This window comes from Apteryx mantelli, chromosome 16 (genome assembly GCF_036417845.1).
Source record: "Apteryx mantelli isolate bAptMan1 chromosome 16, bAptMan1.hap1, whole genome shotgun sequence".
Classification (NCBI taxonomy): Eukaryota; Metazoa; Chordata; class Aves; order Apterygiformes; family Apterygidae; genus Apteryx; species Apteryx mantelli.
This window is the reverse complement of record NC_089993.1, coordinates 20,010,019-20,033,450: the sequence shown is the minus strand read 5'-3', so window position 1 is coordinate 20,033,450 and position 23,432 is coordinate 20,010,019. Positions and strand designations below refer to the sequence as shown.

General features: G+C 59.2%; 2 protein-coding genes across 3 annotated transcripts; one reads left to right on the top strand and one right to left on the bottom strand.

Annotated features, from left to right (window-relative positions):
* Positions 1-1,045: 1,045 nt before the first annotated feature.
* Positions 1,046-6,817, bottom strand: RPUSD1 (RNA pseudouridine synthase domain containing 1). 2 transcript variants are annotated; one of them, XM_067306479.1, is made up of 6 exons: positions 6,792-6,817; positions 5,820-6,009; positions 5,198-5,321; positions 4,750-4,852; positions 4,568-4,669; positions 1,046-4,155 (listed from the first exon to the last, which is right to left on the bottom strand). In XM_067306479.1, exons 2-6 carry the CDS (start codon positions 5,999-6,001, stop codon positions 3,755-3,757), a joined length of 912 nt encoding a protein of 303 aa, XP_067162580.1. In that variant the 5' UTR covers positions 6,002-6,009; positions 6,792-6,817; the 3' UTR covers positions 1,046-3,754. The 2 variants fall into 2 exon arrangements, with proteins under 2 accessions (XP_067162580.1, XP_067162581.1); XM_067306480.1 differs by lacking the exon at positions 6,792-6,817 and having other exon boundaries at positions 5,820-6,056.
* Positions 6,818-7,018: 201 nt separating this feature from the next.
* Positions 7,019-22,211, top strand: CHTF18 (chromosome transmission fidelity factor 18). The gene is made up of 22 exons (XM_067306276.1): positions 7,019-7,149; positions 7,294-7,527; positions 7,867-8,008; positions 9,096-9,294; positions 9,430-9,519; positions 9,725-9,777; positions 10,490-10,634; positions 11,350-11,562; positions 12,344-12,441; positions 12,537-12,660; positions 12,801-12,934; positions 13,354-13,447; positions 13,524-13,622; positions 13,815-13,945; positions 14,314-14,476; positions 14,771-14,995; positions 15,108-15,257; positions 15,534-15,664; positions 18,865-19,009; positions 20,402-20,515; positions 21,703-21,760; positions 21,887-22,211. Exons 1-22 carry the CDS (start codon positions 7,056-7,058, stop codon positions 22,021-22,023), a joined length of 2,973 nt encoding a protein of 990 aa, XP_067162377.1. The 5' UTR covers positions 7,019-7,055; the 3' UTR covers positions 22,024-22,211.
* The last annotated feature ends 1,221 nt before the right edge of the window (positions 22,212-23,432 follow it).

The window sequence follows — 23,432 nt, the reverse complement described above, 5'->3', positions numbered from 1 at the left end:
GAGGGCCGGGAACGGCCGGCGCCGCGACGGGGCTGGACAGCAGGTCCTAGGTGCCTTGCCAGGGGGTGCGGAGGGATCAGGGATCGGGGCAGCGAGCGCAAAACGGGGCTGAACTGCAGGTATTCGAGATGGAAAAGGTCCCTGGGGCGGAAGGGAGCAAACGGGCTGGAAGAGCAGCCGACTTGTCGCGCCGCAGCCCTGGCCTTGCCTGCAGCTTGTGCCGGGGGGGGGGGGGGGGCATGGGCACAGCTGGGCTTCCCGAAACCTGCTCCGGAAGGGGGGATACTTCAGCCTTCTCCCCAGGAAAGGCATTTGGAGGGGGGGGGGAAAAAGTGGTGTTTTTTCGGTTGAAAGAAAATGTGTGAAACCAGCTGGTGCAAAACTCCATGCACTGGAGGAGCCCCCGGGTCGGATTTGGAAAAGCACTGGCATAACTCACCCCGCCGGCCAAGCAGGCTAGGAGCTGGCCGACCCCAAGGCTGGCCTCACCCCAGCCTTCTCCCTTCGTTTTACGGACAAGCAGGCTTTTATTTTAACAGAGGGCGGCACGAGATGTTCAACTGCCCTGCGGGCCGGGGGAGAGCAGGGGAAGGCAAACGGCCCGGGGATGCTTGTGGCCGGAGGTGGGAAGAGACGGGTTGGAGAAAGAGCAGGGCCAGCGTCGCTCGAGGACACCTGCCTTCACCTCCTCGCCTGCATCCTCGCTCAAATCACCAGGATTTACTCAATCCTCTTCCGCGGTGGAGCTTCTTCGAGTTTCCTCCGCCCTCCTGAAGCTGCCGGCCAGGAGGGCGTTGGGGTGGGTAATCCCGCTCGTCTCGGCAGCCAGGATTTCACCTGGGCGAGGAGGGGGGGGGATTTAAGCCCGTGCTCGCCCAGCAGGTTCGCCAGGCGGGAGCCCCAGCGCTGGTCTCGCCGGGCCGGTCCGTGCTCGTTCCCGAAAGCCCCTCGCTCGGTGCGTCGGGGCCGCCGCCGCTGAGCACGCTGCCGGCGTTTGCCACGCTCCCGTGCAACGCCGGGCAAATTAAGAGACCACGAGTTCAAATGCCGTATACACGTGTAAGGATTTACTCCAGTAATGTCCACGAATGTGCAACAATAAATAAGAGTTACCCCAAGCTGCGCAGAACGTCACGACACACACGTACGCCCGTTCACAACCCCCCCAACCACGTTTTAAACACACAAGTGGATTCACACGAGACACAGCGAAACACCCAGTGGAAGGAGCCACGCGATCAGGACGGAGCAACGCTGCACGCCAGCACGAAGGAGGGAAAGCAGGGCGAGAGCGCGACCGTAAAATACCTCTCTCCAAGACAAGGAAAATATATATTTTATCTCCGGTTCCTGCAACACGGGGTAAAAGTGCGATACGTGAGGGCTGAGATGGGTGCTGGGGTTCCTCCAGCGTTCCTGTCTAGGTGACCGGCCCCTTGTGCACCTGCATCGGTGTCCCTAAATGCCATCGCCAGAGGGACAAGAGGCAGCCTCTGTCCCGGACCGGCTCAGGCAGCTCCCTCCCTCGCTCGCAGACGTCCCCATCCCAGCGGGGACTGTCCCCTGCGCCAGGCCCGTAGGGCGCGTGTTGCGACCCTGCCACGGCAGGTTTCACCCCAAAATTTTTAAGCCCTCCAGCGCGCACCGGTGCAGCGGGCTCTTTAGCCAGCAGGCACCCACCGCTAACGTCCGGATTCAGGCCGCTCCTCCGGCCGTGCTCGGGAGGCAGGGAAGGTGACGCTGGGACCCGCGGAGCAATTAATGGCACAAAATTCGGCGCGCCTCCTGTACCGAGCAAGGCTCAGCCGCGTGCACGACCGCGCGGTAACTCCCTCGGCAGGGAAAGCGCAGGAGCCAACAGGCACCGCCGCGCAAGCGGCAAGCGGCGGAGGGCTCCTGGCTTTTGCAGAGCTCGGCGCGAAGCGCTCGGGGCAGGAGCCCTCCGCCGCTTGCCCCCGGGTGACACGCGCCGGCCGGCCGGCCGGCTCCGCGGCACAAGAAGGGCAAAGAGCACGCGGGGCTCGGGGACACACGATGCGCAAGCCGGCGTGCTCTTCGTTCACCCCTCTCGGCAGGTATTTTGGTACCAGGACACCGCTGTCGGGTGTATTTTAAATATAAGAGGGCTTATTGCACCGCACAGAGCGCGGGCTGGGAACCGAGGGGCTCTGCGCACGCTCGCTGATGGGACGGCTCAGTGCTGCGTACTCCAGGGCATCGGTGCTCTATATGCATAAAAGCAGATGTTTTATACTCTTTAATGGGCCACAGTCACCGATGTCCTTCAGTAGGCTCAGCGCTGTCTCTCGTGCTCCCGCTCCAGCCAAGCTGTTCTCTTTATTTTCAAAACTTCCTCTAAGGGCTGCAGAGGAAAAGCGAGGTGGAAACTAGAGCGCAAAGGCAGTATGAAGCTGAGCGGCAAAGCAAGGAAATCTTCAGACCAACTTTTCTTTGCATGCTGCAACGCTGAGTTCCAGCTTCGAACGCGAGCTTCCTTCCCGCTGCTCCCACCCGTCTTCGGCGTTTCTTCCAGCTTCGGCCATCTCTCCCGCTGTTCGCACCCCGCCGCGGCCCTAGCGAGCTGCCGAGCTGGAGGACCCGTCTCCAGCACCATCTAGTGCCGGCACCCTGCTAGCGAGGGATGCAAGCAGGAAGACAAAAACGTGATCCTTATTCCCCGACATCAAGGAAAAGCAGAAAGAGGCTTTTACCTTCCGATTCTGCCCCCGCAGGGGTTGCATACGTATCCAGGATAAAAGCGGGTGCCAAGAAAAGGAGATCTTAGTAGAAAGAATAATCAGATCTATTAAAAATAGCTTAGCGATGCTGGCTATCTTGGATACAAGTACTAAAAATACACGCATTTCTGAGACCATCGGTATTTCAGAACTGCTAAAAGACTAGATTCTTTTCATAGAAATTTGAAAAAAGTTTAAAATCTATTAGTATTAATTCACTCATCTTCAACAAAGCTTTAAAAAAATACACGTGGTCTGATGCAGCAAGGAACTCGGCAAGGACAGCGAGGGGAAAGCAGCGATCCTCTGCGGGGGTTAGGGGACCTTTCCTGTTCCGCGCGTCTCAGTTCGGCGGGCAAAGTGCCCGGAGGCCGAGTCAGCAGGAAAGCCGCCCCTCTGCACCGGCCGCGCGGGAACCTGCCCCAGAGAAACCGCGCCGGCAGCCCTGCGCTGGGCTGTCCTCGGCCCCCGACCTGGCCAGCAGCCTCCCGATCCCCCTCTCTGCCCCCTCACCGCCTGCCCTGGGGGGACCCAGCCTGCAGGAACGCGGGAAACAGATCCCAAAGCTGCACCCAGCGGGACGCGCGATTCGCGTTCTCCCTTCCCTTCGACGGGGCGCGTTTTAGCATCCTAGCGCTACGGGTTTGCGGACATCGCCATCGCTCTACTGGCAAAGCTCGTGTCCGTGCTCACCCAGCTGCGTCTGAGCCCTGGGACGGGGCGGATACCCTGGGTCCGACCTGTGCTCGAGGCTGGTGCGGGACACGCTAACTCTGCTGCTGAGGCAGGGAGTTAGGGAAGGGGCATCCAGGGCTCACACAGGTGACGGGTACGTTAAAAAGCAAGCCAATTCTAGCTGCTGCTAAAATCTGTCTTATCCCAGTCCCAGAAGTGAAGGAAACGATGGCGTACAAAAAGTGCAGGTGTGGTCAGCGCTGGGCTTGCGGGGGAGGCCGGCCAGGACCCACTAGGACAAAAATGGAGCTTTGGGTTGGAAATGCAGAAACTTGAGTTGTTCACTCCAAAGCCCACTCCGCCAACCACTGCTCACACTTGGCTCGCTGGTCCTCTGTCTCCGCGCTCCCGGCTTTGCTCGGTGTCTCCTCTCCTCTGCCACTGAGCATGGCTTTTTGGCTCTCCTCCTCTTCCCCTTTCTGGATCATCTTGTCCTTTAGCTCTTGGATGGTCTCATCCAGCTGGTGAGTGACGTGGTGAGGCACCCAGTTGCTGTCCATGGCGGTCACGAAGGGGTCGGGCGCACAGACCTCGATGAGCTCCTTCCCGGTGGGGATGCGCAGGTAGTAGGCGTGGAGCATCATCCTGTAGGGGCTGCTGTCCTTCTTGTGGCTGTAGGTGAAGTCCCCCACGATGGGGTGGCCGATGGCGCTGCAGTGAACCCGGAGCTGATGTGTCCGCCCTAGGGGGAAACCAGGAGCGGGGTCATCAGGGATAGGAGTTACTGCACCACCCAGCTGAGGGCCCTGTGGTGCGAGGTGACAATGCACCAAATCGCATTTGTCCCCCCCATCAGAGAACGTAAATCCCCATGAGCGGAGTGCAGCTTTCAGCTCAGCCCTTTCCAGACTTTGCTTTGCACCATGCAACCACGTTACAGCCAAGGGCCAAGGCGGCACGTGCAGGACAACAGCAGGGCCTCCGGCTCCTCTCTCCGGCTCAGCACCTTTTCCTACCAGCTCGAGCGGACGAGCCGCGCCCGACTGAGCAGCAGGGCCAGAGCTAGCCGGCACCGCAGCCCCCAGCTCCTGCCACCGCTTCCCGGTGCAGAAATCCCGCTCCGTGCTCGCGCAACCCCAGCCGCCGGCTCCCACCTGTCAGCGGCTGCAGCAGCACTTTGGTTACGGGGTCCCCGCTGTAGGATCCGTGCTCGAGAACGATCAGCTCCGACTGGCAAGGCTTGGGATTTTCACAGCCTGGAAGGAGAGCAGGAAGGGGGTCAGCTCGCGGGGCGAACGCTGTTCGGGCAGCGTTGGCTCAGCTCTGGGGTGCTTACCCTCCGTGCCCTCGATACACATCATGTGCGTCATGCCCTCGGTCGTGTTCTTCCCTATGGCGTACTGGATCGTCATCCGGCTTTGCTTCACGTGGCCCCGGACCTGAAGGGCGGAGGGGAGAAACCTGGTTCACCGGACACACTGAGCCCTGAGCCTCGCCGCTCAGCTGCGCCAGGACGCCAGGAGCAAGACCCCGTTTAGCACGCTCAGAAAATGCGTCCAACTCCCGGAGGCAGTGAACAAACTGCTGCAAAACACCAGGCTGCAGGATGGGTGTCCAGACTCTGGACTCCGGGTGTCACTGGGAGCAGGATCAGGCTGGAAAACCCTGTGGTTTGCGCAGTCTCGCTGGCCTACAGCCCGCCTCAGCTAATACTCACAGATCAGACAGGGGCTGACAGTGGCTGCGGCAGCCTGTGACGGAGCAGACCTGGCGGCCGGACTTACCAGGGCAAGATAGGCTTTGGTCACCAGCCGATCCTTGAAACACTTGTAGGCGCTTCCCGCCGCGGCTTTGTTGAGCGCCACGCAGAGGGCCCCGCTGGTGGAGAAGTCGAGCTGGTGGCAAAACCTGCGGAGGAGACGGATGGGGAATGTCCTCCAGGGGATTCCTGGCAGCTGCGGTTTTCTTTTCTTTTCACACATGCCCCGCTTCGAGGCAGGGCACTAAGTTTGTGTGCCTGACTCTCTTGGACAGTCCAACTTGCCCTGCCAGTGATAACCCTGAAGCAGAGAAACGCTCCTAGGCTGGGAGCACGAGGAACGCCCCGCACTGCTCTTCTCATGACACGGATTTGGGGGAAGTTAGGGGAAGATGCCAACCTGAGGCTGTAGCTAGCGAAGGCAGGGGCAGGCACGGCACAGCTCGGCCTGTGGCTGGGTGTTGCCCCATGCATCCCCTAGCTAAGCTCCTGTGTCACTCGCTGGTGGCACGCCAGCCCTGGTGTGTCCCCAGACCTCGGACAGCCCGTGCAGCGGTGGTGCCCATCGCTGCTCCTACGTGGTGGCGCCCAGCAAGGAGGCTGTGAGCAGCGAAACCAAAGGTCCGTTCAGTCTCACAGGCGCTTACCTGAAGCCGTAATAGGTGTCCGGGTCGGCCAGCTCAGGGAATCGGTACTTCAGCTGACTCTGCAGGGTCAGCTTCTCGTACCACATCTTGCTGTCGATGCGGATGTCCCAGTGCTTGTTGACCACGATGAAGTCGGGGCTCTGGTACAGGATGGAGAGGTTATCGATGGTGCCCGGCTCCATGGCGAGCCCTGCGGGGAACAGCCACGAATCAGAGCGAGCTGGGCTGCGTGACCTGCGCCTCGCAGCTGCTTCATGCACTAGGGCTGCGAGAAAGCAACCGCCACGGTTGCCCCTGCGCTTCAGCAGGCGCCCGAGAACGGGGCGCAAGAGCAAGACGGACCGAAGCCATCAGCCACGAGCATGGCAAGAAGCAAGGCCAGCAGCGAGAGGGGCCAGGGGTGTCACGGCAGGTCCCGGGCTGTGACTCTGCGTAACTGAAAGGGACGTGGGTGATGTGAGCGAGCGCCACGGCCGCACGGGCGCCAGGCTGTACAGGTGCCACAGCCGTGCCGGTGTCACGCCGTACCGGTGCCGCAGCTGTAGCAGCGTCACACCGTACCGGTGCTGCAGCTGTACGGGTGCCGCGCCATACCAGCCCTGCAGCCCCACCGGTGTCACGCAGCACCGGTCCCGCAGCCGCACCGGTGCCACGCCGCGCGGGCCCCGCGGCCGCACCGCTCTGACACCGCGCCGGGGCCGGGGCGATGCGGGCCGGGGAGCCGGGCCGGGGCCGCCTCGCGCCCCTCGGCCCGTGCGCGCCGTCCGCGGGGTCGGGCCCGGCCGCGCCCCGCCAGCGCCCAGCGGGGACCAGGCCGGGACCAGGCGCCGCCGATGTCCGTGACCGGAGCGGCCGGTGCAACCCCCGAGCCCCGATCCGCCCTCCTCGGCACCGCCACGGCCACCGGCACCTGCACCGGCACCGGCCACCGCCCGCCCGCCTCCCGCCACCGGCGCCGCACTCCGGGCCGACCTGCAGCTCCTGCCCCCGGGGCCGGGGCCGGGCCGCGGCGGCGACCGGCTACATTGTATCCACCGGGGCGCCAGGCCCCGGCCGGGCGCGCCGCAGCCAATCGGCGCCTCCGCCGCCCCGGCCGGGCGCGTCGCAGCCAATCAGCGCCGCCGCCGCCCCGGCCGGGCGCGCCGCAGCCAATCAGCGCCGCCGCCGCCCCGGCACGGCACGGCGCGGCGCGGCGCGGCGGAAGCGCGGCGCGGGCGGGCCCCGGTGCGCGGCCCCATGGAGGACCCCGACGGGGACCCCGCGGAGGGCGCCGAGGAGGACTTCTACGAGCGCTTCGCGGCCGAGCTGGAGGTGCTGGCCGAGCTCGAAGGTGGGCGCGCCGTGCCCCGGGCACCGTGCCCTGCCCCGGGGGGCCAGGCCGTGCCCGTCGGGGCCGCCGACGCGAGGGGCCGCGGCGCTGGGGAGGCGGCGCGGCCCTGGCGAGGGCAAAGGCTTCACCTAAAATCTCTTCCAGATCCTCCCTCCCCGCCTGCGGCCCCCAAAATCTCCCAGTTCCGCAGCAGAAAGCAGACGCGGGAGGACGCCGCCGCACCCGGAGGTGCCCCGAGCCCCCGAGCCGTCGGGGAAGGGGCTCGTCGCCCCCAGGCCGCCAACCCCAAGAAGCGGGAGCTGAGCAGCCCCCGACGCCTGGCGGGGGAAGAGGCGTCCCCGGGGGGGCTGCTGCCCCCGCCGCCTTCTGCAGCGCTCAGTAGGTTTTTGCAAAACACACGCGTGGGCCAGGGGCTGCGTGCGCCTGTGGCGGGTCCCGCCACGGTGCCCGGGCTTCTCCATCCCTCCATCGCTCCCTCCTGCAGGGAAGCAGCTTTCCTTAGCCGGGGGTCTCGTGGTGGGGATGGCCCGCGTTGTCTCTCGGTGTCGCAGTTCCTCCCCTGTTGAAGAGGGAGGCTGAGCCCGGCTCCTTCCCCAGGGCTTTCCGTGCCCATCTCGAGGGTGGGGGCAGACGTGGCCCGGTGATCTTTCACTGTGACTTTCATGTTTTGGTCAACGTTGTTTCTCTTCTTTTTCTCTTCCTTTTTGCCTCTCGCAGCTCCGAAGCCAAAGCGGCAGCGACTGGAAGCTGTCAAGAAGCTGGACTTCGGTGCGGATGATGAGTTGCTTCCTGATTTCCCCCAGGACACTGTCACCCTGCCGCCTTACCCGGCAGCACCCGCTGCCCTGCAAAATGCCAGGTTAGCCATCTTCTCCTGGTTTTGCGTAGAGTTGTGTTAAATTTGGGAACCGTGTTAATGCTACAAACTGCGTTACCACTGGAAACCACAGGTCCGTTGAATCTCCACCTGGGTTAGAAGGGAAAGGGGCTTGGTGGTGGAAGGGTCTTGTTGTGTTTCTGTTCTGGAAGGCCACGTTCGCTCAGGGGAGCGGTGGGGCCAGGGTGACTGCGGCTGGGTCCCCGGGAGTGTGCGTCTGCGCTTGCCCTGGGTACACTGGTGTCTCGCTTCAGGAGCAGTAGTTGTTGTCTGAAGACCCATGTTGGGGAGGAGAGGGGCCTCGGGGTGCTGCAGTCGTGGCTGAAGGACCCGAGGAGCTGGAGCACCAGGGCAGAGCTAGCGGGACATCATCAGCGGGTCCAAGTGTTTCTAGGTCTGGCCTTGCATAAGGTCTTGTTCCTGCAAGCGTGGCCCTGAGAGATGCCCTGCTCTGTCGCTTGAATTTTGGGGAGGCTCGGAGCTGAGCCTGTAGGTGCGGGAACAGAGCGCCTCGGGGAAGCGCTGCTCGAGCTGTGCTGGCCGGTCGGGCCAAGGAGCCTGCGGGGAGCCGAGAGGGACAGGGGTTGAGCGGTTCCCACTTGGAAGTGTTTTGGGTTTGCTGGAGAAGTGCTCCAGCGTTGTCTTCCAGGTTAGCAGTGGCTGGAGCCAGCCCTGCGTACCCAGAGATGCTTCGGTGGGTGATGGTGGATAAACGAACCACGTGCAGGCAGCGTGTTTAAGTTAAAGCACGGGAACGTGTTCATCCAGAATAAAGTAGCGTGTTGTTTCCAGCAGTTTAATCCCCTATGGTTATGGGGGAAATCCTCCTATGGTTAAGCTACAGAGAATTAAGGCTGCTTTATTTCTGAATGCAGATGTCCACATGCGAATTTAGTGTGTTTCCGTTTGTGACCTGTTAACCTCCCACCTTCAGCTGCTTCCTCTTTGTCTCCCCAAGTGGCACTGGGTGGACCAAGGCCCCCAGGGTGCTGCTGCCCAAGTGGCTCCATACTGAATTTCTTTCTTAGGGTGGGGACTGAAGTGCACTTTCTCTTGCCTCCCTCTAAAGGGGCTTGATGTTCTCAAACTTGGACCACCTGGGAATGAGTGACATGGTTCCTCTGCAAACCACGCCGCCCTCCGAGAAGAATCCAAAGCGAGTTCTCAAGCGCCCACCCATCCTGGAGGACTACGTCAACGTGACGTCCACCGAGGGCACCAGAGTCTTTCTGGTTCTGAAGGAAGATTGCTCCAGGACAGGGGTGGAGGTAAGAGGGGTTGGGGGATGAACTTGTTTACATCAGCTGCATCTGTGAGCTCTGGTTCAGGGCTGCATCTTTAATGAAGCGCGAAACGCGTGTCTGCGCCGTGCATCGGTGTGAACACGTGTGTGCCATTTGCAGCTCCCCGACTCCCTGGGCTGGAACGCGCACCGGCCGCTTTACTTGCTGGGGGTACCTTTCTCCTACCTGAAGGAACAAGTGAACGAGGAGGTATTGCATCTTATTCCTACCTTCAAGACTTTCTCTGCTAGCCCTTGAGTAAACTCCCTGGGACTGCAGAAGCTGCTTCCCCCACCAGGGAGGTTGGGGGAGCCCTGCCCCACAGGGAAGTGTTGATTCTCCCGTCCCCGCTCGCTGGCCAGCCGCGGGTTAGCGGAGCATCTCTGACTTCCCTCTCGCCCTGTTTATGTTCAAGCGTCGAAGGCATGTTCTGGAGGCCTCGCAGCAGCTGACGGAGATCATAAACAGGTGAGTTGTTTGGCAGTTCCCGTCCTGGCTGCACTCTCGGATGTGGCTCTTGGGAGGGATCCAGGAGTGGAGATTTCCTGCTGAGGTCCCAACCACAAAGCACCTGTGAGCGGAGGAGCCTCTTGGCGCTCAGCACCCTCAGCTTGGGGAGCCAGGGTTTAATTCCCAGCTCTGCCCAGGCTCCCTGTGTGGTTTGGGGCAGGTCACTATAAAACAAAGACAATTTTTTCACCAAGTCTTTGACAGGCGCCTCGTTCATCTGGACTCTGACCTTTGGGAGAGAGTCTGTCTTTTACTTTGGGAGTATGCAAGTGCTAATGCTGCAAGGTCCTTATCTCGGAGCATCCCCTAAGGACTTCCGTAGTAGAAAGAGTAAATGGGAATACTGATATGCAGCACCGTGGTTGCTCCTCTCTGTCAAGAGCGGCGGCTTTGCAGCTGCGTTGCTCTGGGTGCTGAAAGGGTTTGAGCTGGAGGAATGGGAATTGTGAGCATGGGGATAACACTGGATGGCACTGAAGGGACACGGTGCTGAAGGGAGCAAGTAATGGGTCCTAGGATTGAGCTGGGTGGGGGCTCTCTTCTCTTGCTGTCACTTGGGAAGATACGGGTTGGTTTTTGCTGCGCTGTAACCTGTGTGGGCTTCAGTGGAAGGGATGGTGCACTGCAGAGCTCTGCTCTGAGCCTTTCCCTTCGCTTGTGGCTCTTGCAGCTGCCTTGAGAGCCAGGCCGGTGATGAGACCCCGAAACCTAGCGAGGATGCGGAGATGGCAGACGACGAGGAGGAGTCTGCCTTGCATTGCCTCTGGGTGGATAGGTTTACTCCCCGGCGCTACACCGAGTTGCTCAGTGATGATGTGAGGTGCTAGTATAAGCGGGGTTGGGGTGGGTTTACCATTTTTATAACTGTTCTTTAATGCTGCGGGATCTAGGTTTTACGGCAGCGCGAGCTAGCGTGACTTTTGGAAATGCTGGCTGGGGGACGCTGCTTGTGTTACACCCCATGTAGGTGGTCAGGGGCAGCTTTTGCTTCGGAGAGCTCACAGCAATGGTTTTTCAGCTATAGTCTGTGGACCTTCAGACTAAAGGGTCTATAAAAGATAACCAAGACAAACAAGACTATTGGGCGGACTTTAGCCAGCTAACCTATATTGGAAATCGTGTAGGAAATTGGAATTGCAAACTGGGAAAGGCTGGAAACCACTGGACTGAGCTGAGGCATACAAGGGAGAGCAGAGAGCGAGATGGTAGGACTTGTCCTCGGTTCCACCATGGGATGCCGCCTGAACTGGGAAGGGAAGCTGCATTCCCAATTTCTGGCCTTGCCTATCACACAGTGATACCTTGTGGAAACCCAACCAGCTTCTCGCACGGAGAGGGGGAAAGTGCCAAGTGCTCGAGGTCTGCCTGCCCAGACGCGTTGCCTCCTCCAGGCTGGCATCTGCGCAGCTCGGCTCGTTCTTGTGCGTGCAACGCAGGTTTTTAGGCCACGCAGGAGAGGCCTTTCTCTCTCCTTGGATGGACGCTTCTGAGATTAAATGCTGATTGCTTTGTTTCGCGTCCAACATTCAGTACACAAACCGCTGCCTTCTGAAGTGGCTCAAGCTCTGGGACACGGTGGTGTTCGGCAAGGAGAAACCTGTGAAGAAAGTGAAGCCCAGCACTGAGGCTCATCCTCCGCTCAAACAGCCCAAGGAGCAGCAGAATAAGTGGAAAAGTAAGGCCCAGCTCACAGAGGAGATTCTGGAGGCTGAGCTAGACCAGCACAAGAGACCCAAGTACAAGGTGAGCAGGACAAGATGCAGCTGCGATAGGTCTTTCCTCTCCTGTCCCCCTAATCCCACCACTGTGGTGGGGAGCAGGGTCTTCTCTTTCAGCACAAATCCAGGAGAAATTGGATTTCTTGTTTCTCCTTTAGCAAATGTGAGGTATTCCTCATTTTCCTTTCTGTTTCAGCTTAAATAGTGTGGTAACGGGAAGGTGAACAGGTTTCAAGAGAATTTTTTCGGCAGAACATAGGCAGATTAAATGGACAGGTTGAGGAAAGATGTACCCTTTTATGGAGAGGTTGATCTTGACTTTAATTGTTTGGGGCAGACGTGACATGTCTTTGAGCAAGAAGTTCTGCATCCAGCAAAGAGCAATGATGATGAGATAGTAAAGGGACCAGAGATAACACACCCAGGCCATTTTACCACCTTTAACCTGCGCAATGAAAGGATGTAAAAAAGGGGAAACAGAAATGGTTACTAACAGTATTGCTTCTCCAGCATATAATGCTGGAAAGGTTTTTGTTCAGCCTTGCACTAAAAACTTAAGCGAATCCTCATGTGCATGAGAGATGCAGCTGCCACTGGGGTGGCTCTGTCCCCTCTGAGAGTTTCAGTTATGATTCCCCTCTTGCAGCTGCTTGTCCCTTTTCCCAGTATGTCCGCAAACATCAGCGCAGCGGCTTGCAGGGGTTGAAGGTGGAGCCGTTTGCAGGCCCCCTTATATCGCAGGCGTGGTGGGTGCCGGATAAATCCCTGCCTCGCTGCGCGCGTGGCTGATGTCACCCTCTCTGCAGGCAGCGCTGCTGTGCGGCCCGCCGGGTCTAGGAAAGACCACGCTGGCCCACGTCATCGCGAAGCACGCGGGGTACAACGCGGTCGAAATGAACGCCAGGTGAGTCTGTGCGGGCTGCCCAGCCCTGCTCCGTCCGAAAAGCCGATGGAAATGGCGCCGTGCGGGAGCAACCCGGAGTGGTTTTTTTGTTGCAGTGATGACCGCAGCCCGGAGGCTTTCAAAACCCGCATTGAAGCTGCCACGCAGATGAAGTCCGTGCTGGGCGCCAACGAGAAGCCCAACTGCCTGATTATCGATGAGATCGACGGCGCGCCCACCGTAAGCCCTCGCCCTCTGGGCTATCACCCCGTGTCCACAGCTCCTTCCCTGGCTGCGACCCTGCTCCGTTTCTGCCAACTGTTTCTTGTCTCTCTAAACAGCAAGCACGTGTTTCTTCTTGTCTCATAACTTTTCCTAAGGCATCTATCAATGTGCTGCTGAATATCATCAACCGTAAGGAAGTGGAGGCCGAGGCAGCACCCGGCACGGGCCGGAGGAGGAGGAGGGAAGGAGGCCTGCTGCTCAGACCCATCATCTGCATCTGCAACGACCAGTTAGTAATGCTTGTCCAGCCAGGTCAGAAAACGGAGAGAGATCATGAGCTGGAACCAGCCCGTGCTCTTGGGTTAGGTGGTCGCGGTGGTGCTGGTGGGGAGGAGTAGCGTCGCCTTCAGCCTCGCAGGAAAGGGCACCCTCCACCGAAGCCTCCCTGCGCTGAGCTGGCTGGTGCCAGACCTCGGATCAGAAACGCTTGCCAAAGAGTAAAAGTGCAATGCACTCAGCTTTTCTTAAACTCATCAAGTTTGGTGTCTGCTGCTGTGACTTTCTGCCAGGTTTCAACGTATGGTGATGTTTGTGCACACAAATGCACAATTTTGTGTAGAGAGCTATTAAATAACACTTCTCTTTTTAATGGCTGGACTTCCTCTTCTGTTGGGGTTGCTCAGAGATCCGTGTGTTTCCCTCTGCCAGGTACGTCCCGTCTCTCAGGCAGCTGCGGCAGCAATCGTTCCTGTTAAACTTCCCGCAGACGGCCCCGTCCCGGCTGGCCCAGCGGCTCTCGGAGGTACGGCCGGGCCGCGGGCTCTCCCCGGGGTTGCGTCGCGGACGGGAGCGGGTCTGAGGAAGTCCTTCTCTTCCAGATCGCCCTCAGGCAGGGCATGAAGGTGGACACGGGAGCGCTCCTGGCGCTGTGCGAGAAGACGGAGAATGACATCCGCTCGTGCATAAACACCTTGCAGGTATGGCAGAAACGCCTTTGCTTGCAGCGGGAGGGAAGCTCAGTTCCCCTACGAAGTGAGGAAGAATAAGTTGCCTTTGTCTCATGTTTTTCTTAGAGCCGGATAACTATGTCGGCATCCCCCTTTTCCCTTTGCCCATTTCCATCCCAGAGTTTCTCCCTTCACGGAGCCCGACCTCTTCTTGTGTTGCAGTTCCTGCACGGCCGAGGCCAGAAGGAGCTAAGCGTGCAGATGGTGCAGACGATGAAGATAGGCTTGAAGGACCAAAACAAGGGGCTCTTCTCCATTTGGCAAGAGATTTTCCAGCTCCCAAAGGTTCAAAGGTAAACAGGGGAATTTATTAGATCACCAGCATGTGCAGAAGCCTGGGAAACAGTCTGTTTGGTGCACGGTGCTTTGTGGTATCGCATAATCTCCTTGCGGGATGCACAGTGGAGACACCTGAACCATCCCTGGGCAGACGGTCTGTCCTGCAGCAGACGGGGCTTTGTTTAAGCAGATTTGTGTGTTCCAGATTCCCTTTGGTTGCTCTCGTTATTGCCCGATAATTTGACATCAGTATTGTCTTCAGTCTGGTTTGAAAGGGTCCAGATATTCCTTGCTGGCCCATTTAGCGCCAGCCTGCCCTGTTTTTGCAAGGGCTCATTGCTCAGCGGGGCGTCCTGAGCGCCTTCCTGTCTGCTCTCCCCAGGCACAGGATAGGAACGGACCCCGCTTTGCCGAACCAGCTCCTCGGGGGCGACGACGGCCTGCTGCACCTCGGGGCGAAGGCCACCTTCAACACGGCCTCGCACAGGTTCCACCGCATCCTTCACCTCGCCGTCACCGCGGGGGAGCACGAGAAGCTCGCCCAGGTAAAGCAGCCCGGCCGGGAAAGCCAGGTGCCTCCCCTGCCGCGCCGCGCAGAGCACGCGGATCCCGGGTGTCACGGCTGGTCGGTGGCTCAGAAACTCCTCCCTGCAGTGGCCTGCAAGCGTGCAGCGCTCTGATGCTGCTCGTCTTCGCTCCGTGCTAATTCTGGGTGGCGTATCGAGCTGACACGCGGTGCTGGAGCTGAATTTCGTGGGATGCTTAAAATCGCAGCTCGGAAGGGCCGGGTTGCTGGCCCGGAGCCGTCGGTGACGCCGCTTCCACACGGTCCCTTGCAGGGCCTGTACGACAACTTCCTCAACATGAAGCTGAGGGACTCGGGTTTCGGCTCCGTGTGCCTGGCCCTGGAGTGGCTGGGCTTCTCCGACGTGCTCGGCAGGGCTGTGCTGCACGGGCAGAGCTTCCAGCTGATGAGGTACCTGCCCTTCCTGCCCGTGGCTTTCCACCTCCTCTTCGCGGCCTCCAGCATCCCCCGGCTGGCGTATCCCAACAGCCAGCACGAGGCGAGTACCGGGAGGGCCGGGGGGCGCCTGGCTCCGGCCCCGCTGCCGACGGAGGGCGGCCGGCGGCGTCTGCGCTCGCCGCGCGGCGGCTAAAGCGTTTCTCTCGCCCCAGGCCCTGGCCAAGCTGAACCACATGCAGAACCTCATCGTGTCCATGATCTCGGGGATAACGCCCAGCGCCCGGAGCCGTGCCGGGCAGCAGGCTGTCGTCCTGGAGGTGCTCTGTTTGCTCTTGGATATCATCGCCCCGAAGCTCCGACCGGTGAGGCACCCGGCGGGGCTGCGTTTGATGGTGCATTTACCCTTTTGGCCTACGGAGGGGACTTTCCCAGCTCTGCGAAGTACATGGTGTCCCTAATAGGAAACTAATCTTTTTCTCCCTGGTCTGATCCTCACGGGTATTAACTGTCCTTTCTTGTATCAAGGAAAAATATCTGCTTCAGGTTATTTTTGTATGTAGAAGTTTTTACAGATTAATTGTGCTCTCCCCTTACTTAACCTCCGCGCCGTCCCCTGAAGAGCTCCGCTCTCCTCCCAGGTGAACACGCAGCTGTACAGCCTCAAGGAGAAGCAGCAGCTCGCCGACCTCATCAGCACCATGCTGGCCTACAACCTCACCTACCACCAGGAGCGCACGCCCGAGGGCCAGTACGTCTACAAGCTCGACCCGTAAGTGTGCCCAGAGCCGCGCCGCGCCGTGAAACACCGCTGGTAGAGATCTGTCGCCCTAATGATCTGCGGGCAGCTTGGTGGAAATGGATGGGGGCTACCTCGGACGGGGCTGGACGAAGCGAGGCGTTGACTGAGATGGGACTTGGCGGACGCTTAAGAGGGTAGACAGAAGGTGGTTGGGTTGAAAATGGTAAATAAGAGAAATGAAAGTGTTCAGGGAGAAATTGGAGCCTGAAGGCATCAGGGCATTGGCTTGGTTTCCTACAACCAGTGGTTAAAGGTTTCTCTGGAGAGACCTGGGTTAGCTCCTGGGAGCCCTGATCCAAGCCAGGGATGTGGCTGTGTCACTCTTGAGTGTTCCCGGGTCACGCCATGTCCCTCTTGGACCAGGACATTTCTTTGTTTTCAGAGAAGAAGCTACAGCTAGAGGTTTAGTAGATGATGTGAAAAATGGTCGACCCGATGACCTTTAATGCTAGCCATCCTGGTCCTTGCCGCAGTCAGGAAGCATCTCATCTAGGCAGTCCCCTTTCTGTGCTGCTCTTTCTGATGGAAAACCTGGTTTTAAGAGGCGTTTGTGATGTTTGAGGTCAGGAGCAGATGGCAAACCAGCCGAAAGAGCAAATGCGCTCATCTCCGCGTTGACGTCAAGGACATCGCCTCCCCGCGTGCGCTCCCGCCCCTCGCTGCCTCCCCCCTTGCTGCTCAGACCTGGTTTTATCCTCTTTAACTTCCACCGATCTGGCTTTTCTGTGGCTCGCCTGTCTTCTCGTTGCCGCGGCGGGCTCTCTGCCGGCGTCTCCGGGCCGTGCCCCTCTCCCGCGCGGCTGCCGCGCCGTTAGCAGGCGGGCGGCCGGGAACAGCTTCTTCTCCGTGACGGGTAAGACGTCGCGAACAAAAAAGCAGAAACCCCAGCAGAGACTTGATCTCTTGCGTCTTTTAGGAACTTTTGAAATGCTCGCCCTAAATTATAACGATGTGACTCTTTCCTATATATATTAAAAATAATAATAGCAAAGCGCTTCTGAGGTTAATGCTACAAAAACGCCCTGCTGTGCCAAATCCCTTACATTCTTCTAAGGGGCTTAGTGAGGTTTTTTCAATCTAAATACCCATTTTTTTCTCCCTCTCTTTTGGTGACGGTTCTTACCTCCTTCTTTCGCACCGCTGAGTTGCTCCTTCCCAGGAGCACATTCAGACGCCAGCAGCAGCCCCCGCTGCCCGCTGCCACCCTGGGTTTTGCCTCCGCCGCGAGACCCGACAGCTGCCGAGTCCCATGCTGCCGGCTTGTCCGGTCATGCTGATGCCAAAGGGGGACTGGTTTTGCTTTAATTGGATTAAAGGAAAGGAAATAGTTGCTTTTGGCTCCTGCTGGAGATGCCAAGAGCTGGCAGAGAAGGGACCACAGGTGCCGGAGGCTTTGCCGGGGGGAGGAGGCAGCGTGCACTTCGACTTGGTCAGCAAAGGCCGCGTTGCCCAGGCAGATTCGCGTCTCGCCACCAAAAAGCAGGAGTGAAGGAAAGCCTAGGGCTCGGCCACACGCGCCCTCTTTGCAAAGCAAAGCCTCTTTCTAAGGACTTTTGCCCTAAACGTCTCGCAGCGGGTTAAGTGTTGAGGATGTATCCGAAACGTGACGCTGGTGTCAGTTAGCGAAGGGGCAGGTTCTTGCAGGGTTGTGACCGATGTCCCCGTTCCCACGCGCCCAGAGCAGCTCAGGTGTCATCCCTGCCGCTCCGGAGGCCGAGGTGATTCCCGACCGCTTCGCAGCTCCCCTCCGGCTGCCGGCCTCGGCCCCGTCGTGCTGGGCCGAGCTCCTGGGTGCTGCGTCAGGGTGAGACACACCAGGCTGGCTCTATAGGTCTTATTCCTGGATCTGTATATCCATAGCGTGTCATCACTAAACTCCAGCCTTCTTCGTGCTTTAAGCATATGCGGAGCTGGAACCGCTTCCAGGGTTTGAGGAAACATTGCAGCAAAGTAACACAGACCTGGCCCATAGCTTGGAGCAATGCTAATGTCTTCCTGGTGCAAAAAAGTTAATTAAAAAAAATTAGCCTCTGTTAAATCAAACAGCTGTATCTAATTACAGTGAAGCGTTTTATTTTTTCATGGAAACGCCTAAGGGACCCGCCGAAGTTGTAGCGAGACATCCAGCCATCCCCACGTTGGGCTGCTAGTCCGAGAGCTGCAGAGCGCGGAAACCGCGGGGCGCTGGGAGCAGCGCGCTGCCTCTTCCCGCGGACTGCAGCGCTCGAAGCAAGAGTGATGTTTTCAAAGCAGAGCTGGGCTTTGGAAGAGTTTGCTTCTCCCGCAGCGGCAGGTTTCAGTGCCTACCTTGTTGCTTTCCTGCTCTTCTTTAACGGCAGCTCAGTGACCATGTGAGGAAAAACGGGAAGAGGAATGGCTTTTTAAATAGATTTGACAGCTAGTTTCTAAATGACTGCAAGTCCGTCTGACAGGTGCATTTGTTCCCTTTGTTTTAATGGAAATAATATCAAATGCAGATAAGGTATGAAATATTTATAACTGTCAGATGAACCGAATCAGCTGGTTTCTAAGAAGTGCTCGAGCTGTGTTTGCTCCAGCTGTCCTGAAAAAGGCTTAACTCCAGATCAGGTGCGCCAGCCCCATAAGGATAAAAGCACTCTGATTTAGCCAAAATGACTGTTCACAGCTACGTCTCAAAAAAGTGAACGCTGGAGTTGGTCATAATCTTTTTCTCTCCTTTTTCCCCGTGGTGCCGCAAAGGATGCTGTAGCAGGAGGTGAGGCCGTTTTTAAGGATGCTGAACTGGACAGTGGTGCAATGGCTCGGGAAGAAAAAGGAGGCAGCGAAACGCTGTCGTGGGCCGGACCTGGTGCCGGGAGCTCAGTCCCTGCGCGGCTCCGCGGCTGCCTTCCCTCCCGCGCGCTGGCGCTCCGGGTCTCGTCCCTGTGCTTGCAGCACTTTTTGCTGGGTCGCTCCTAAAAACCGTGGTCGTGCCCGCGGACCTCGGAGGGGTAGAGGTGGGGAATGCGAGGCTTCGCGGCGGGGAGGCACGGCGCGGGGCCGCGTCCTGCTGCCGGGGTTGCGATGCAGCGAGTGCCTGAGCGGCGAGTCTGTCCGACTGACCGCTTCCTAAAATTGTCAATATTGATTTCTTGTCTGTTGTTTGTTTGTTTTCTTCCCCCTCCTCGCGTGCCGTCCCGTTAACGAAGGAACGTGGAAGACGTCTGCAGGTTCCCCGACCTCCCGGCTCGCAGGCAGCTCACCTACCAAGCCAAGCAGCTCATAGCCCGGGAAATCGAGCTGGAAAAGATGAGGAGGACGGAGGCTTTGCTCCAGGCGCGAGACGTCGGCGAGGTGGGCACGGGGCCAGGGCTCGCCCGCAGGCGTCCCGGGGTTTCGGCACCCGGTGTGGGGGGTTCGTCGCCTGGGGTGTTGGTGAACAACCGGGGACACGGCCCTGGGACCGTGCTGGGGCCGTGGTCTTTCTAAAGCAACCTGTGGCTGTCAGCAACGCACGCGGAGGTGCCGTTGAAAAGCCGCACGGTGCTGCCCGCAGCTGGGAAAGGACCTGCTGGGACATCCCAGCTGAGCCCGGCTTGTGCCACGGGTCTGGGGTTACAAAACGCCGCTGCCCCCCGTCCCATCCCGTCCCAGCCCTGGCTGATAGCAGCCGCCCCCCTGCCCGCTGATGGCAGCAAAGGAGAGGAAAAGCACCGGCCGGCGCCTTCCCTCCAACGCGCCCTGCGGGCTGGCGGCTTTCGTTCTGCAAACGAAAATCCGGGATTAAAATCCACCCCCCCCAATCCCGGGAGCCCGCGTGCTTGCACATCTGTCTCTGCCTTACGGTGTGCGCAACGGAGTTGGTCAGCTTTGCATGCGAAGGGCTCATCTCCGCGCGCGAATCCTGCAAATAAGTGCTCCCCGCCAGCTGGAGCGGGAGTGGGCAGAGGCAGGGCGGGCGCCGCGGGGCCGGAGGGGCAAGCCAAGCCCCGGGACAGGGGTTAGGTGCCGGCAAGGCTTTTGGCACCGCTGGGAGCACGGAGGAAGAGGAGCGAACCCCGAAGGCACTTAAGGCTTGTGGCACTCGGCCCCCTTTTTAGCTGCTCCCCTCCCCAGCGGCGTCCGTGTCCGTCCTTCCCCCCCTGCAGCCCTCGGCAGGGACCCTCCGCCCGGAGCCGATGGGGAGGCTTGGAAATGGCTTCGCTGCAGCTGGTGTGATTTTAATGACTTGCCGGCGAGCCCCGCCGTGGTGCGGCGGGAGCTCATTAATCCGCCGGCGTCCCTCCTGCGGCAGAGCGTGTTTCTCGGGGAGCGCGCGTGCGGCAGAGAGACGGTGCAAAAACCTCTCCGCAGGATTCTTGTTTACGCAGTGCCGACCTCGAAGTGCAAGGCAAAGGGGCGGAAAGCGCGAGCTCGAAGCGCTGCCTTGGCCTGATCCAGAGTTACTGCTGGCAGACAGAAAATACTGAAAAATACTCGCCAGGTCACTGGTATATTGGAAACCGAATCGATGGCGACAGATGCCGGGGGGGATACGGCAGCAGAAATGTGGCAACACGGCGCCTTGCCCGCTCGCCTGGGCGGCAGAGAGGGGCCGAGGGGTGACAAACTCTGTGAAAATAAAAAGATAGAGGCTCTCAGCGGAGGCGTCTTGGCTTGGGCACTGCCCCATCTCCCGGAGATGCAGGGAAAAGGGGCAATCGCGGCGGCAGGGCGCCTCGCTCAAGCCCATCTCTCTCCCTCCAGGAGCCTGGCACGGGGGCGAAGGCGGACGCGAAGCTCGGAGCACCGCAGGCCGCTCTCCGCAACCACGAGCAGCGCCTGGAGCACATCATGCGGAAAGCCGCCGCGGGCGAGAAGGTGAGGCAGCCGCCGGGGCCGCCCCGACCGCTGGGCCTAAGAGCTCGGAGCAATGCCGACGTCTCGTCTCGGCGGCCTCCCAAAACGAAATGAGGTTTAACCCCCTAGGTTTCGCTGCCGTTGAGCGCAGAGCGGCTTCCGCGGCTTTTACCTAATTTCTTAGCAGTTCGCAGCACGAAGGTTAATACTTTACGCTTGATCTCTCGGCCTTGCCGCAAAGCCCGGACCCTTCGCGGCTGGCGCCCGCCCTCGCTCCCTCCCTCCGTTTCTTTGCTGCAGCCTCTTCCGATAGAATCCGGTGGGATAAAACAGCCGAGAATCCGGCCCCGAGGGCGCAATTACCGTCAGCGAGGTCGCGGTGGCCTTCGCCCCGGCGTCGGTCCCCGGCGAGAGCTGCCGTGTTTACGGAGGAGCAGCTGTAACCAGGAAACCTCCCGGCCGTCGCCCTTGCCGGCGCTGGGGGATTTAGCGCGGGCGGCGGGGGAGCTGCGGGCGGCCGCAAGGCACCGAGGCCGGGCTCCGTGTTTCCACCCTTTCCTCCTCCTGGCGCGGGCGAACGGATTCGATAGCGTTTCCCCTAAATGCATCGCCGCTTTGAGAGCGCTGCCACGTTCCCGGCCCGGGGCCGCCGTGTCCTGCCGGGAAGATGAGCGCTGTAGCCTCAAGGACGTGGAATAAACCCCAAAACCACGTTTAAAACCAAGCCTGAGATCAGAGGGGCTCGTTTGGTGCTGGGGCTCTCGCAGCGCAGCCGGGCTGCTGGTTTCAGCATCTCCCTTCTCACGCTCTGTCCTTTCCCCCCGGGATTTTGAATGTTGTTTGCATGTGACCAAGGCCGCTCGCCCTTCTTGCAGCGATTTGCATTCGCTTCGCGGCCGGGTTCCTCTTCCCGCGAAGGCCGTTTGCTTGCGCGGGTGAGCGGGGGGACGCGGCGGGTGCAGCCCGGCGAGCAGGGAGGGGAAGAAGCATCCCGAGCCGTCGCTGCGAGCCGCCTTTGGACGGGAGCTGGCGCTGCCTCGGCTTCTGATTGCAGGGAGCGGAGCGGTGCCGCCTGGGGCAGCGGGCGTCTGGCGTCGCGCGGAGCTGGCAGCGACGCTTTTCGTTTGCTTCTGACCGTCCCCGAATCCGTGCTCTAAACCCGGGCAGCGACAGCGCTGCGTTAACCTTCTCCTTTTGCTTTTTCGCAGCCCGAGACCGACTTCTTTGGGCGCCCGCTCGTCGGGAAGGCGGCAGCCCCGGCCCCGGGTAGGTGCGTGGGGAGCGCGGGGCCGGCGCTGCCGGGAGCCGGCTGTGCCCGGGGTTTGCAACTTAAACCTGGGGTTTTTGCAAATTTTGGTCACTCATGCTTCGCCCCCCTTCCCCGCCGCGCAGCCTCCCAGCCCGCCGACCAGGACTCCGTGGAGAAGCAGATGGGGAAGGCCGTGGGGAGGAGCGACGTCTGGTTCCGATTTAACGAAGGCGTTTCCAACGCGGTCAGGAGGAATATCTACATTAAGGACTTGCTCTAGCGCGAAAGAAGGGAAAGCGAAGGAACAATACGTGCAGAACAGAAAGAAGAAGCTGACGTGCAGCTTTCCAGGAACGGATGTGGTGTGTGAGGATGGTCCTGATCTTTTTTTTTTTTCTTTTGTACTCAGCTGTTTTGTAAAAATAAATAATTGACAAAATAGAAAAATAAAAATAAATAAAACATGAAGTATTGCTCTGTTTATTTCATTTATAAACCTTCAGTTTTCATATTTTGCCTGTTTTGCTGCAAAATTGTATATTCTACAGTATGCAAAAGAATACCTAAAATTACTGAAAACGTTTTATAAAAGTTTTCTTCCTTTACAAGTTCAAGCAAGCCGTCACGTTTACAGAAGTATTGGCATAGGCAGGTGGAAGTCTGTACTTGGAAACTACAGGCTAAGCCAAGCGAAACCTTTGCCTGCTTGGAGTTACGTCTTCCAGGTCCCGGCTGCAATGCAAACCCGTGTTTCCCCGAAACGGTGCAGCTCTCAACCACCTTTGCCCAGCCCGGGTGTGCTTTCTTTACCCGCTGTAAAAAAGAAACACTTCTACTAATAAAAATAACAGGACAAGCTGCGGGTAGGGTTTTTGTTCAGTTGGTCGTATTAGGAAACTAGCTAAAAAAAATGTACATTCAGTGTTAACGCGAGAGCGACTAGGAGCCGTGCTGCCGGCTGGCGAGGTCGATGCGGAGCCGTCAGAGCAAGGTGCATTTCCCCTTCTCCACCCACGGGTTGTTTTTCATCAGGTCTGGGTTCAGGAACGGGTCCTGGGGGATGCCGTCCTCTATCCACTTAACGAACCTGCGGAGAGGAGGGGAGCGGGAGGCGGTTAAACAGCCCCGGCCTTTCTCCTCGCCTCTGGGGCCAGCGCGAATAAACCCTTTCCTTAATGGACACGTTTTGCACCAAAGTGGCAATATTCTGCCAAGCACTTCATAGCATTTGCAAATGCTTAACGCCCTGGGGTGGGACGCTGCGCGCAGCACCCGAAGCAGCGGAAATGCAACGTTTTCTGTGCAGCGGCAGAACATGGGGAGCTGCAAGGCCAAAGTGAATCCTGCACCGGTGAGCAGCATCGCCCGGGTTGTATCCTGCTCTGGTGTGCAGCAATGCCAGGGTTATATCCTGCACTGCTGTGCAGCACCACCCGGGCTGTATCCTGCTCTGGTTTCTAGCAATGCCAGGGTTATATCCTGCACTGGTGTACAGCACCACCCGGGCTGTATCCCGTTCTGGTTTGCAGCACAGTCGAGCTGTACCGGTGAGCAGGTACATGCTCGGGTGCGGGCCACCAGCTTCCTCCTGCAATGCTTTGTCTGTCTCCCATTTTTCTTTCTTTCCTGCACGTGCTGACTAATCTCGTCTCCCCCCCCCCCTCCTGCCGGGGCTCCTCCGCTCCGGCT

Coding starts and splice junctions, on each gene's coding strand:
- RPUSD1 (XM_067306479.1), bottom strand. CDS start 6,001: ATGGAGCCGGGCACCATCGATAACCTCTCCATCCTGTACCAGAGCCCC. Junction 5,322..5,819: donor GACACCTATTACGGCTTCAG/GTAAGCGCCTGT, acceptor TCTCCTCCGCAG/GTTTTGCCACCAGCTCGACT. Junction 4,670..4,749: donor GTGTATCGAGGGCACGGAGG/GTAAGCACCCCA, acceptor CTCTCCTTCCAG/GCTGTGAAAATCCCAAGCCT.
- CHTF18 (XM_067306276.1), top strand. CDS start 7,056: ATGGAGGACCCCGACGGGGACCCCGCGGAGGGCGCCGAGGAGGACTTC. Junction 14,477..14,770: donor AGCACGAGAAGCTCGCCCAG/GTAAAGCAGCCC, acceptor GGTCCCTTGCAG/GGCCTGTACGACAACTTCCT. Junction 15,665..18,864: donor TACGTCTACAAGCTCGACCC/GTAAGTGTGCCC, acceptor CCGTTAACGAAG/GAACGTGGAAGACGTCTGCA.